The 15,128-nt window shown below is 41.7% G+C and overlaps 2 protein-coding genes across 3 annotated transcripts; one reads left to right on the top strand and one right to left on the bottom strand.

The window, feature by feature from the left end:
• Window positions 1-236: 236 nt before the first annotated feature.
• Window positions 237-9,847, bottom strand: LOC127918868 (zinc finger protein OZF-like). 2 transcript variants are annotated; one of them, XM_052502145.1, is made up of 2 exons: window positions 9,107-9,847; window positions 237-1,087 (listed from the first exon to the last, which is right to left on the bottom strand). In XM_052502145.1, the coding sequence occupies exons 1-2, from the start codon at window positions 9,579-9,581 to the stop codon at window positions 312-314; spliced, it is 1,251 nt and encodes a 416-aa protein (XP_052358105.1). In that variant the 5' UTR covers window positions 9,582-9,847; the 3' UTR covers window positions 237-311. The 2 variants fall into 2 exon arrangements, with proteins under 2 accessions (XP_052358105.1, XP_052358104.1); XM_052502144.1 differs by having other exon boundaries at window positions 237-1,090; window positions 9,107-9,846.
• Window positions 9,848-11,227: 1,380 nt separating this feature from the next.
• LOC127918866 (piggyBac transposable element-derived protein 4-like) lies at window positions 11,228-13,921 on the top strand. The gene is made up of 3 exons (XM_052502141.1): window positions 11,228-11,265; window positions 12,309-13,812; window positions 13,895-13,921. The coding sequence occupies exons 1-3, from the start codon at window positions 11,228-11,230 to the stop codon at window positions 13,919-13,921; spliced, it is 1,569 nt and encodes a 522-aa protein (XP_052358101.1).
• Window positions 13,922-15,128: the final 1,207 nt, after the last annotated feature.

Raw genomic sequence — 15,128 nt, 5'->3', positions numbered from 1 at the left:
GGCCTCGTTGCCAAAATCACAAAGTATCCCGTTCATGACTTGTATACGCCCACAACATTCTGTAGTTGGGATACGCACACCGTTCCAACACAGAAAAGCTACCTTTTTTAATATACTTAATTACCATTATTTGGAAAATGATTTCACTCATATTGTAATTAATTATATGTCATAGAAATCTGGGAAAGCCATGCACTTACTCACTCCATATTCAATTTATATTTTAAAACAAAAAATAAATCATACAAATTTATTTTTGAGTCCAATTTCTATAATTAGATTTCATGTATAGCAAAAACAAAAACACATTCTCAGTCAAAAATATGAGACAATTGTGGGAGCACAATGTGTGTTTTCTGATGATTTTTAAGTCCATGTGAGGTGCTATATCTCTTTCCACACTCGGAGCATTGGTATGGCTTCTCCCCTGTGTGTGTTACCTCATGGACTTGCAGGTGCCCTAACTGCATAAATATCTTTCCACACCGGAGGCACGGATAACTTTTCTCTACAATGTGGATTCTTTCATGCTCTTTAAGTTGTTGAAACCATGTAAATTTAATTCCACAGTGGGAGCATTGGAAAGGCTTCTCCATTGTGTGTCTTTGCTCATGTTCTTTCAGGTTCCATAAATTCTTAAAACTCTTTTCACAATGAGAACAGTGGAAAGGTTTTTCCACAGAGTGTGTCCCTTCATGTCTTTTCAAGGACCCCGATGAGAAAAAATTCCTTTCACACTGTGAGCAGTGGTAAGGCTTCTCTCCTGTGTGTGTCCTCTCATGTGATTTCAGGTCCCCCCGTTGGGTAAAACTTCTTTCACACTGGGAGCAGTGGTAAGGCTTAGAGTGTATTTTTTCATGTTTTTTCATATATTCTGATGAATTAAAATTCTTTCCACACTGAATGCATTGGTAGGGTCTCTCCTTTGTGTGTGTCCTCTCATGTCGTTTCAGGTTCCCAAACAAGCTAAAACTCTTTCCACACTGAGAGCAGTGTCGTCGTCTTTCTGGTTTGGACATCTCTGGGTCTGGTTCCCCTGAAGCACTCTTCAAGCTGTCACAGTGAGAGTCTGTGTCTGGTCTCTCCCCTGCTGAAGACAAACAGAGAGTTTAGTTAAACAGAGAGACCTGAATGAAACCTCCACATAATAACAGTCTTCCTATGAGGTTTAATCTAGACGAGAGCTTGTCATCACAGAGTGGCTGTAGTGCTTTGTAAACTAATAAAAACACTATTAAACTTAGTGGTGTTGTGCATTTATTAGACCAAATGGGTAAATAGACTAGTCAGTATAGGATACATGTAATAGACTAGTCAGTATAGGATACATGTAATAGACTAGTCAGTATAGGATACATGTAATAGACTAGTCAGTATAGGATACATGTAATAGACTAGTCAGTATAGGATACATGTATTAGACCCAATAGATAAATAGACTAGTCAGTATAGGATACATGTATTAGACTAGTCAGTATAGGATACATGTAATAGACTAGTCAGTATAGGATACATGTAATAGACTAGTCAGTATAAGATACATGTATTAGGCCTAATGGATAAATAGACTAGTCAGTATAGGATACATGTATTAGACTAGTCAGTATAGGATACATGTAATAGACTAGTCAGTATAGGATACATGTAATAGACTAGTCAGTATAAGATACATGTATTAGGCCTAATGGATAAATAGACTAGTGATGGTATCAGCCTCCAGTATTTATGCTGCAGTAGTTTATGTGTCGGGGGGCTAGGGTCAGTTTGTTATATATGGAGTACTTCTCCTGTCCTATTCGGTGTCCTGTGTGAATCTAAGTGTGCGTTCTCTAATTCTCTCCTTCTTTCTTTCTCTCTCTCGGAGGACCTGAGCCCTAGGAACATGCCCCAGGACTACCTGACACGATGACTCCTTGCTGTCCCCAGTCCACCTGGCCATGCTGCTGCTCCAGTTTCAACTGACCTGAGCCCTAGGACCATGCCCCAGGACTACCTGACATGATGACTCCTTGCTGTCCCCAGTCCACCTGGCCATGCTGCTGCTCCAGTTTCAACTGTTCTGCCTTACTATTATTCGACCATGCTGGTCATTTATGAACATTTGAACATCTTGGCCATGTTCTGTTATAATCTCCACCCGGCACAGCCAGAAGAGGACGGGCCACCCCACATATGCTCTCTCTAATTCTCTCTTTCTTTCTCTCTCTCAGAGGACCTGAGCCCTAGGACCGTGCCCCAGGACTACCTGACATGATGACTCCTTGCTGTCCCCGGTCCACCTGACTGTGCTGCTGCTCCAGTTTCAACTGTTCTGCCTTGTTATTATTCGACCATGCTGGTCATTTATGAACATTTGAACATCTTGGCCATGTTCTGTTATAATCTCCACCCGGCACAGCCAGAAGAGGACTGGCCACCCCACATAGCCTGGTTCCTCTCTAGGTTTCTTCCTAGGTTTTGGCCTTTCTAGGGAGTTTTTCCTAGCCACCGTGCTTCTACACCTGCATTGCTTGCTGTTTGGGGTTTTAGGCTGGGTTTCTGTACAGCACTTTGAGATATCAGCTGATGTACGAAGGGCTATATAAATACATTTGATTTTATTTGATTTGATATTAATGACACTTTTTAAAGCGTCTATGAAAATCTATATAAATCTGAATTAAACAACTGTTGGACTGATCCTACGGCATTATTAGACTCAATACCCCTGAAGCAACTATCAGCAGACAAAAAATGTATCCTCCCTCCCCCCCAAAAATACTAGACACTTTTAAAACATTCACGCTATGATCCCCTTATTGATGTCACTAGTTAAATCCACTTCAATCAGTGTAGATGAGGGGGGAGAAGACAGGTTAAAGCTATGATCCCCTTATTGATGTCACTAGTTAAATCCACTTCAATCAGTGTAGATGAGGGGGGAAGACAGGTTAAAGCTATGATCCCCTTATTGATGTCACTAGTTAAATCCACTTCAATCAGTGTAGATGAGGGGGGAGACAGGTTAAAGCTATGATCCCCTTATTGATGTCACTAGTTAAATCCACTTCAATCAGTGTAGATGAGGGGGGAGACAGGTTAAAGCCATGATCCCCTTATTGATGCACTAGTTAAATCCACTTCAATCAGTGTAGATGAGGGGGGACAGGTTAAAGCTATGATCCCCTTATTGATGTCACTAGTTAAATCCACTTCAATCAGTGTAGATGAGGGGGAGACAGGTTAAAGCTATGATCCCCTTATTGATGTCACTAGTTAAATCCACTTCAATCAGTGTAGATGAGGGGGGGGGGACAGGTTAAAGCTATGATCCCCTTATTGATGTCACTAGTTAAATCCACTTCAATCAGTGTAGATGAGGGGGAGACAGGTTAAAGCTATGATCCCCTTATTGATGTCACTAGTTAAATCCACTTCAATCAGTGTAGATGGGGGGAGACAGGTTAAAGCTATGATCCCCTTATTGATGTCACTAGTTAAATCCACTTCAATCAGTGTAGATGAGGGGGGAAGACAGGTTAAAGCTATGATCCCCTTATTGATGTCACTAGTTAAATCCACTTCAATCAGTGTAGATGAGGGGGAGACAGGTTAAAGCTATGATCCCCTTATTGATGTCACTAGTTAAATCCACTTCAATCAGTGTAGATGAGGGAGGGGGGGAGACAGGTTAAAGCTATGATCCCCTTATTGATGTCACTAGTTAAATCCACTTCAATCAGTGTAGATGAGGGGGGAGACAGGTTAAAGCTATGATCCCCTTATTGATGTCACTAGTTAAATCCACTTCAATCAGTGTAGATGAGGGGGGACAGGTTAAAGCTATGATCCCCTTATTGATGTCACTAGTTAAATCCACTTCAATCAGTGTAGATGAAGGTGGGGGGAGACAGGTTAAAGCTATGATCCCCTTATTGATGTCACTAGTTAAATCCACTTCAATCAGTGTAGATGAGGGGGAGACAGGTTAAAGCTATGATCCCCTTATTGATGTCACTAGTTAAATCCACTTCAATCAGTGTAGATGAGGGGGGAGACAGGTTAAAGCTATGATCCCTTATTGATGTCACTAGTTAAATCCACTTCAATCAGTGTAGATGAGGGGGAGACAGGTTAAAGCTATGATCCCCTTATTGATGTCACTAGTTAAATCCACTTCAATCAGTGTAGATGAGGGGGGAGACAGGTTAAAGCTATGATCCCCTTATTGATGTCACTAGTTAAATCCACTTCAATCAGTGTAGATGAGGGGGGGGGGGGGAGACAGGTTAAAGCTATGATCCCCTTATTGATGTCACTAGTTAAATCCACTTCAATCAGTGTAGATGAGGGGGGAGACAGGTTAAAGCTATGATCCCCTTATTGATGTCAATTGAAACATGGATTGTGTTCAGTGCCTTCAAAAAGTATTCACACCCCTTGACTTATTCCACATTTTTGTGGTATTACAGCCTGAATTCAAAATTGCTTAAATATGATTTATCTCACCCATCTATCTACACATAATACTCCATAACGACAAAGTTATTTTTCCGTTGACATTTTTATCAAATTTATTAAAAATGAAATATCTCATTTACTTAAGTATTCACACCCCAGAGTCAATACATGTTGGAATCACATTTGACAGTGATTACAGCTGTGAGTCTTTCTGGGTACGTCTCTAAGAGCTTTGTATTGGATTTGCCCCAAACATAACACATGGTATTCAGGACCCTTTCTTCTTTAAGGTTGCTGCCCCCTATCATCTTCAACCTTTTTAACCTGTCTCTCCTCTCTGGGGAGGTTCCCATTGCTTGGAAGGCAGCTACAGTGGGTCCTTTATTTAAAGGGGAGATCAAGCTGATCCTAACTGTTAAAGGCCTATTTCTATTTTTCCCTGTTTATCAAAAGTGTTGGAACAACTTGTCAATAATCACCTGACTGGCTTTCTTGATGTCTATAGTTACTCTCTGGTATGGAATCTGGTTTCTTGATGTCTATAGTATTCTCTCTGTTATGGAATCTGGTTTCTTGATGTCTATAGTATTCTCTCTGGTATGGAATCTGGTTTCTTGATGTCTATAGTATTCTCTCTGGTATGGAATCTGGTTTCTTGATGTCTATAGTATTCTCTCTGGTATGTAATCTGGTTTCCACTCAGGTTATGGATGTGTCACTGCAACCTTAAAGGTCCTCAATGATGTAACCATTGCCCTTGACACTAAGCAATGTCGTGCTGCTATTTTTATTGACTTGGCCAAAGCTTTTGATACGGTAGACCATTCCCTTCTTGTGGGCCGGCTAAGGAGTACTGGTGTCTCTTAGTGGTCTTTGACCTGGTTTGCTAACTACCCTTCTCAAAGAGGGTAGTGTATAAAGTCAGAAAATCTGCTGTCTCAGCCACTGCCTGTCACCAAGGGAGTACCCCAAGGCTCAATCCTAGGCCCCACACTCTTCTCAATTTACTTCAACAGCATAGCTCAGACAGAGGAAGCTCTCTCATCCATTTATATGCAGATGATACAGTCTTATACTCAGCTGGCCCCTCCCGGATTTTGCGTTAAATGTTTTACAACAAAGCTTTCTTAGTGTCCAACAAGCTTTCTCTGCCCTTTAACCTTGTTCTGAACACCTCCAAAACAAAGGTCATGTGGTTTGGTAAGAAGAATGTCCCTCTTCCCACAGGTGTTATTACTACCTCTGAGGGTTTAGAGCTTGAGGTAGTCACCTCATACCAGTACTTGGGAGTATGGATGGATGTCCTTCTCTCAGCACATATCAAAGCTGCAGGCTAAAGATAAATCTAGACTTGGTTTCCTCTATCGTAATCGCTCCTCTTTCACCCCAGCTGCCAAACTAACCCTGATTTAGATGACCATCCTACCCATGCTAGATTACGGAAACATAATGTATAGGTCAGCAGGTAAGGGTGCTCTCGAGCGGCTAGATGGTCTTTACCATTCGGCCATCAGATTTGCCACCAATGCTCCTTATAGGACACATCACTGCACTCTATACCTCTGATAACCGGTCATCTCTGTATACCCGTCGCAAGACCCAATGGTTGATGCTTATTTATAAAACCCTCATAGGCCTCCATCCCCACTATCTGAGATATCTACTGCAGCCCTCATCCTCCACATACAACACCTGTTCTGCCAGTCACATTCTGGTAAAGGTCCCCAAAGCACACACATCCCTGGGTCGCTCCTCTTTTCAGTTCGCTGCAGCTAGCGACTGGAACGAGCTGCAACAAACACTCAAACTGGACAGTTTTATCTCAATCTCTTCATTAAAACACTCAATCATGGACACTCTTACTGACAGTTGTGGCTGCTTTGTTTTGTGTGATGTATTGTTGTCTCTACCTCCTTGACCTTTGTGCTGTTGACTGTGCCCAATAATGTTTGTACCATGTTTTGTGCTGCTACCATGTTGTGTTGCTACCATGTTGTGTTGTCATGTGTTGCTGCCTTGCTATGTTGTTGTCTTAGGTCTCTCTTTATGTAGTGTTGTGTTGTCATGTGTTGCTGCCTTGCTATGTTGTTGTCTTAGGTCTCTCTTTATGTAGTGTTGTGTTGTCATGTGTTGCTGCCTTGCTATGTTGTTGTCTTAGGTCTCTCTTTATGTAGTGTTGTGTTGTCATGTGTTGCTGCCTTGCTATGTTGTTGTCTTAGGTCTCTCTTTATGTAGTGTTGTGTTGTCTCTCTCTTGTTGTGATGTGTGTTTTGTCCTATTTATATTGCATTTATTTATTTGAATCCCAGGCCCCCGTCCCCACAGGAGGCATTTTGTCTTTTGGTAGGCCGTCATTGTCAATAAGAATTTGTTCTTAACTGACTTGCCTAGTTACATAAAGGCTAAATAAATAAATCTATAGTTCATTTCTTTGCCACATTCTTTGCAGTTTTGCTTTAGTTCCTTATTGCAAACAGGATGCATGTTTTGGAATATTTGTATTCTGTACAGGCTTCCTACTTTTACTTGTCAATTAGGTTAGTGTTGTGGAGTAACTACAATGTTGTTGATCCGCTGGGGCGCTACTTGCCTCATCGTGCTCTTTAGTGACTCCTTGTGGTGGGTCAGACGCCTGCAGGCTGATTTCGGTCATCAGTTGAACTGTGTTGAACTGTGTTTCCTCTGACACATTGGTGCAGAGTTAAGCGGGCGGGTGTTAAGGAGCGCGGTTTGGCGGGTCATGTTTCGGAGGACACATGACTCTACCTTCGCCTCTCCCAAACTTAAGTATCTTTAAAACCAAATACTTTCTTGGCTTATTTCTCTCGTATTTTTCCATTTGAGTCATTTTCATTAAGGTATCTTTTACTCAGGTATGACAATTAGCTACTACCCCCCTCCCTGCTTGTCAATGAATCCAGGAATATTTTGGTAACTTTGTCAGAATTATTGAATAGAGGAAAAGCCAACGTTGAGTTCTTGAGAGACGGTTTTCCAGCCGGAGCAGCGTTTCATTTCAGCACCTGTATTGGCTGCTGTGTGTCGGGCCAATTTGCGGTTAAACACGAGTGCAGGTGGTAAATTATTTTAGGACAGTGGGGACAAGACATTGACATTAATACATGTCCATGTATTGTCAGTAAGCATTTCACTAAGGTCTACACACCTGTTGTATTTGGTGCGTGTGACCAATAACATTTGATTTGACGCCAAATAGTTAACTAGATGATTTGAATTGCCTATCTAGTTCCTCTGTTGTCTGACAAAAAAATTTAAACTTGTGCAAGCGGACAAAGCGTTAATATCGCTATTTTTTTTTATTCTAAATTATATTACCTTTATTTAACTAGGCAAGTCAGTCAATAACAAATTATTATTTAAAATGACGGCCTACCAGGGGAACAGTGGGTTAACTGCCTTGTTCAGGGGCAGAACGGCAGAGTGTTTTACCTTGTCAGTTCGGGGGATTTGATCTAGCAACCTTTATGGTTACTGGCCTAACACTCTAACTGCCTGGCTGCCTGACCAACCCAACAGCCTTCCACATGCTTCGGTTCGGCTGGCGAACCTAACGAGTGTGCTCACATAAGTACTATTAAGGAGAGTAGCCTAAAACTGCAATAGTACTGTTTGTCCATCTTGAGATGCCGTAGGCAGTATACATTTCTTCAAAATGGTCAGAATTAATCTAAGATATACTGTTTATACAACAGTATGTGGACACCACTTCAAATGAGTGAATTTGGCTATTTCTGTAAGTCTCTCTGGATAAGATTGTCTGCTAAATGATTCACTACTGTAAGTCTCTCTGGATAAGATTGTCTGCTAAACTCACTACTGTAAGTCTCTCTGGATAAGATTGTCTGCTAAATGATTCACTACTGTAAGTCTCTCTGGATAAGATTGTCTGCTAAATGATTCACTACTGTAAGTCTCTCTGGATAAGATTGTCTGCTAAATGATTCACTACTGTAAGTCTCTCTGGATAAGATTGTCTGCTAAATGATTCACTACTGTAAGTCTCTCTGGATAAGATTGTCTGCTAAATGATTCACTACTGTAAGTCTCTCTGGATAAGATTGTCTGCTAAATGATTCACTACTGTAAGTCTCTCTGGATAAGATTGTCTGCTAAATGATTCACTACTGTAAGTCTCTCTGGATAAGATTGTCTGCTAAATGACTCACTACTGTAAGTCTCTCTGGATAAGAGAGTCTTCTAAATGATTCACTACTGTAAGTCTCTCTGGATAAGAGAGTCTGCTAAATGATTCACTACTGTAAGTCTCTCTGGATAAGATTGTCTGCTAAATGACTCAGTACTGTAAGTCTCTCTGGATAAGATTGTCTGCTAAATGACTCAGTACTGTAAGTCTCTCTGGATAAGATTGTCTGCTAAATGACTCAAAAGTAAATAGGCCTACCCCTGGGGAACGACAGTTGAACTAAGCTCATTGGGCTTTTCTAATTATCCTAGAATCAATGGTTAGGGCTGTTGGCCACACGCATGTACCATTGGCCATCTTCTCCTTTAACAACTCAATACTGAACAACATATTCAAGTGTAGAACTTCAGTAGAACGCTCCTTTAAAAGTCCCTTTAAAAACACACAGCCTCGTTCAACAACTGCAGAGCTAATGTCCCCTGTTTTTAAGACAATACTCACTGGTGTTAACAGGATCTTCAGTCTCTTCCTCCTCTCCATCTCCATCCTCCTCTGTCACTCCCAAAACATCTTCCCCCTCCTCTTTTATTGAGATAGCCTCCTCCTCTGTTATTGAGATAGCCTCCTCTTCCTCTTTTACTCCAAAAGGTTCTTCCTCTTTTTTCACTAAATTCCCTTCTTCTTTCAATGTTATGGCCTCTTCCTCCTTTTTCATTCTGAAAGCTTCTACATCCTCCTCTTCCTCTTCCACTGTGACAGCCTCTATCCCCTCTTCCTCTTTCACTCCAAAAGGTTCTTCCTCTTCTTTCACTGTAACAGCCTCCTCTTCCTCCTGTTTTATTCTGAAAGCTTCTTCCTCTCCTTTCACTGTAATCTCCTCTTCATCTTTTACAATAATGTTCAGCCCCAGAGCTTCTTTCTCCGTCCGGTAGACATCCTCTTCTTTAGCAAGAGGGCAGTAGCTTAGTGAACTCATATTAGCTAGCTAGCTAGCTAGCTTTAGCAACTAGCCTAGTGCTAAACTCAGTACGAATTTAACAAATATGCTTATTTAAGTAAACAAGCAAATTGCATGTAAGTTAAGGAGTGTATATGTAAACATACTTTTGTTTAAAACACTGAGATTCATATAAACACAAATGGTCCAAAGAGCTTCAATGTTTAGGTTTTGTGTTTGCTTGCAAGCAGCGAAGTGGTTGAATCAGTAGCCGTGTTGTTGTTGAAGAAGCCCCGTCCACTAGAATATACGTCACCAAGAAGCATCACGCCCCGTCCACTAGAATACACGTCACCAAGAAGCATCACCTGAAAGACACGTCGCCATCTGCTGACTGGAGTGGGTAACGCTGTTCAATGAAATAAAACATTCTGGCAAATAACCAGATATGTTTTCTCTTACTTCTAAGTACCTTTACACAGATGTAGAAGCTGAATATGAATATGTACATAATTAATAAATCCTGTTTTGAAAAGAAAATGTGTTAAACAATGATCTGTTGTTGTTGTTTGTTGTGTTTTCACCTCCGGAGTTTTTATCTCGATGAGAGCATTTTATTACTTTACAGGGGAAATCTGCAGTTCAACCAATAACAAGTCGCTACCCCGCCACTGTTTTGGTAAAAAAAAAAAGGATTATAGTTTTAACCAAACTGTGAGAATATACAGCGTTTGTTTAGAATTACATTGTTTTACAAACAACGAGGTAAAAACAGGCTTTTATGTTCTGATGGGGTACGGCAGTTGAACTAAGCCCATGAGGCATGTATAAGTTATAGGTGGGTTCTGATGGGGTACGGCAGTTGAACTAAGCCCATGAGGCATGTATAAGTTATAGGTGGGTTCTGATGGGGTACGGCAGCTGAACTAAGCCCATGAGGCATGTATAAGTTATAGGTGGGTTCTGATGGGGTACGGCAGCTGAACTAAGCCCATGAGGCATGTATAAGTTATAGGTGGGTTCTGATGGGGTACGGCAGTTGAACTAAGCCCATGAGGCATGTATAAGTTATAGGTGGGTTCTGATGGGGTACGGCAGCTGAACTAAGCCCATGAGGCATGTATAAGTTATAGGTGGGTTCTGATGGGGTACGGCAGTTGAACTAAGCCCATGAGGCATGTATAAGTTATAGGTGGGTTCTGATGGGGTACGGCAGCTGAACTAAGCCCATGAGGCATGTATAAGTTATAGGTGGGTTCTGATGGGGTACGGCAGCTGAACTAAGCCCATGAGGCATGTATAAGTTATAGGTGGGTTCTGATGGGGTACGGCAGCTGAACTAAGCCCATGAGGCATGTATAAGTTATATTCCCCAATAATCCATGAGTGTATATCATTATTTTAAAAGTTTGAAATTAGATGTAGCAATCCCAGATTTCCCCTTTGAAGCCACACACTCTGTAAAATGTGAACATACTATTTCCTTAAAATCACACACTGGTCAGGTCATTGCACTTTCCATTCAGCTTCAGGCAACCTGGATGTAAAGGCTTGTTCACACCTGTAGTGACTCCTTCTATCCGTCACAACCCCATTGTTACGTATCCATTGTTTACTAGATACATCAACGTAATGACACCCAAAAGAATGTTAAAAAATCAGAATGCTTCCCACCACTAGATCACATGACGAGACGTGAGCTCGACGTGATCCCAGTGAACCGGTAGAGTGAGGACTCTAACCAGGAATCATACGTGGTAAAGTAACGCCCGTTGTCATGACAGCCTAGTATTGCCAAGTAAAATAAAAAAAATATTTAAAAAAAATTGTAAATGTCTTGTGTAGTCAATTCTGTGTCCTCCAACTTTGGATGTAACGTTCGATGTAATTACTCAATCTAAACTGACGTTTATCGAGTCATGTTTGGTCTCATTGCAGTCACCTGTTTGTTAGTAGAACAACCACAACGCATGGTTCTTTTCCGGGACATATTGACCGAAAGGAAGTGATTGCAACCCAGCAAACAATGACCCAATTGCGCACCAATGATTGGATCGGGTCTTTATTGATTGACTGTATTTCGGACCAATGACCACTGATCCTCTTGAAATCTACCTGGTTAGATAGCCAATGAGCTCAGGTAAACGAAAACATGTGATGGTTCTATCCAGGAAGCCTATCCTTTGTGGGAAAGCCATGCGTGTCGACAACCATTCTCCATTGAAAATTCTTCCAGACGCACCAACTGTGGTTACGCGCAGCATTTCTTTTGGAGAGCATTTTCAAAGACTAAATATGGCAAGTAAATCTTTAAAATCGAAGACCAAGACAAAGCATACAGATCTACACGATATAATTGATGAGATTGCTCGAGATAGTGACAGTGAATTACTACAAGATGAATCAGACAGTGACAATTCTTTTGACTCGGTTTCTGAGGTTATGTTCTTATATGGAGAAGATTCTGTGTTGGATTGGTGAGTAAACATTGTTTGAAATTAATAATATCACATATTATTCATTTGAGTTTGAGATATTTATATTTTATTTGGCATATATAAAAATATGACTAGGACATGAAATATAAAGTACATATAAGTATAATGAAATGTATAAAGTAAACATTGCTCTACATTGTGGGTGTATGTCTGTGTGCCTGTATATATTACATGTTTTTGTACATGTATTTTATCTAAACATGGAATGAACAACACCTCACTTACTCTGTATATAATCTGTATGTTTGTCTGTGTCTTTATTTCACAGTCCCAGTGATTCTGATTGGGAGCCCATACTGCCAAGGTGCAAATCCCCCACTGAAGCTGGTCCATCCAGCCGGACCCCTGCTGTCTCCGGCACCACACCTACCCCCACCCGGCCATCAAGAGGTGTGAAGCCGGTGACAAAGAAGCGGAGGAAGGGAAGTGTGGAACCTGCTGGCAGTGCGGAGGAGGGTCGTTGGCACTCTGTGCTGGAGGAGGATGTGGCCCCACCACCTCTCAGACCAAAGAGGCCACCAGGTCCTCAGCTGGACATGACCTCTAAGTACAGCCCCATACAACTTTTTCAGTTGTTTTTCACCCCAGGAGTTGTTGATTCCCTGGTGTTGAACACTAATAGGAACGGAGCTAAGAGGCAGGAAGCCAAGAAAGAGGCATGGAAGCCCATTTCCATGTCAGATCTTTTTTGTTACTTTTCTATGGTCATTTACATGGGTCTTGTAAAGCTAAAAACCCTGAAGGACTACTGGAAATCTGCACCCCTCTATCAACTGCCTTTTCCCTCCACAGTCATGTCATGCAAAAGGTTTCTGACAATTTCACGGGCACTTCATATCAGTGACCCAGAAGTTGATAAGGACAATGAGACGAAACGAGGCACGGCGAGGTTTGATAAGCTCTGCAAAATTAAACCTCTCTACCTCGACATCATTGAGGCCTGCAATACTTATTTTCAGCCTGCCCAGAACCTTTCCATAGATGAGAGGATGGTAGCCTCAAAGGCCAGAAATGGCCTAAAACACTACATGCGTAACAAACCAACTAAATGGGGTTACAAGCTGTTTGTTTTGGCTGATTCTGCGTGTGCATACACGTGCAATTTTTTTGTCTATGAGGGTAAGAACAGTTGTGCGACCGGGAAGGGACTTAGCTATGACTCCGTTATGCAGTTATTAGATTTGCAGCTGCTAGGGAAGGGCTACAAACTGTTTGTGGATAACTTCTACACAAGCCCTACCCTGTTCACAGACCTGAGGAAGCGGGATGTGTGGGCTTGTGGCACCATTCGGTCCAACAGAGTGGGCTTTCCGAAAACCAGGGTAAATGACATGCCTAAGCAGGCTGAGCGGGGTACCATGAGATGGATCCGAGAAGATGGCCTGCTGTTTGTGAAGTGGATGGACACCAGAGAGGTGGCGATGTGCTCCACTATCCACAAGTCCTTCAGTGGTGATCACGTCGTCAGGCGTGTGAAGGATGCTACTGGGGCATGGACCACCAAAAATGTCCCCATTCCAACTGCAGTAAAGGACTACAATAAGAACATGGGAGGTGTCGACCTGTCGGATGCGCTGATAGGATACTATAATGTTCTCCACAAAACCATGAAATGGTACAAGACATTGTTTTACCATTTCATTGACATTGCTGTGGTGAATTCCTTCATCCTCCAGAAGGAAATGGCCAGGAGCTGTGGACAGCCCCCCATCTCACAGCTAGCCTTCAGAGAGCTGCTCATCCAGGAGCTTGCTAGCTACAGCAAGACCACTGTAGCACCTTCATTCCCCTCTACCTCTGTCCCTTCTGTTCCTACAACCAGTGGTGTGCACATGCTTAAATTCCTTATTGCAGGCAGGAATGAGTGCAAAAGGGGCTTAGTAAGGAGGCTTCGTTGTGCTCTTTGCCACAAGAAATCCTCTGTCGGCTGCACCACCTGTTCAGTGACCCTCTGCTTCACAGCAGAAAGAGACTGCTATGGGCTGTGGCATCAGCAGCACAATATTGTAGAGGGTCTTCACATTATTGAACATTGAATGTGTAAATAGTTACCCATGTTATTTAAACATTTTGGAAATGTTCATTTTTTCTTCAATTTTCCAATATATATTTTTCTGGGTATGTTTGAATAGTTTTTTGTATTTTGTATATAGTTATTTTCATCAATGTATCAATGTACCAATTCGGCCACTTGGGTACATTTGGGAAACTTGTGAGGGACACCTGGGTGACTTCATGCCCAATGGCATGTGCCTCACTCGTTCCTAGAGGTATCTGTCTGAAACTTTGGGCAAATACTGTTGCCTACTTATGCTCTTATTTGAAATTATCCCCAGTATCATAACTGAATGTTTGGCTTCTACCAGATCTATTGTGTTATATTCGCCTACATTCAATTCACATTTACACAAACTTAAGAGTGTTTTCTATCAAATGGTAACAAGAATATGCATATCCTTGCTTCTGGGCCTGAGCTACAGGCTGTTAGAATTGGGTATGTCTTCAGGCGGAAATTGCACAAAGTAGGGGGGTAGCCTTAACAGGTTTTAAGAACAAATTCTTATTTTCAATGACGGCCTAGGAACAGTGGGTTAACTGCCTGTTCAGATTTGTACCTTGTCAGCTTGGGGATTTGAACTTGCAACCTTCCGGTTACTAGCCCAATGCTATAATCACTAGGCTACCCTGCCGCCCCATGGTAGAAACAAGTGGTGGGAAAAGTACTCAATTGTCAGACTTAATGGTAAAGACACCTTAATAGAAAATGACTCAAGTAACAGTGAAAGTCACCCAGTAAATTACTACTGGAGTAAAAGTCTAAAAGTATTTGGTTTTAAATATGCTTAAGTATCAAAAGTCAATGTTAGTGCTAAAATATACTTAAATAATCAAAAGTAAAAGTATAAATAATTTCAAATTCCTTATATTAAGCAAATTGTGTGGGCAAGAGGCTCGTTTCAGCCGCCACCTCATGTTTCAGCCGCCACCTCATGTTTCAGCCGCCACCTCATGTTTCAGCCGCCACCTCATGTTTCAGCCGTCACCTCATGTTTCAGCCGTCACCTCATGTTTCAGCCGTCACCTCATG

Source organism: Oncorhynchus keta, unplaced genomic scaffold, assembly GCF_023373465.1.
Source record: "Oncorhynchus keta strain PuntledgeMale-10-30-2019 unplaced genomic scaffold, Oket_V2 Un_contig_15132_pilon_pilon, whole genome shotgun sequence".
NCBI lineage: Eukaryota > Metazoa > Chordata > Actinopteri > Salmoniformes > Salmonidae > Oncorhynchus > Oncorhynchus keta.
The sequence above is the reverse complement of the archived record's forward strand: the minus strand, read 5'-3'. Positions and strand labels throughout refer to the sequence as shown.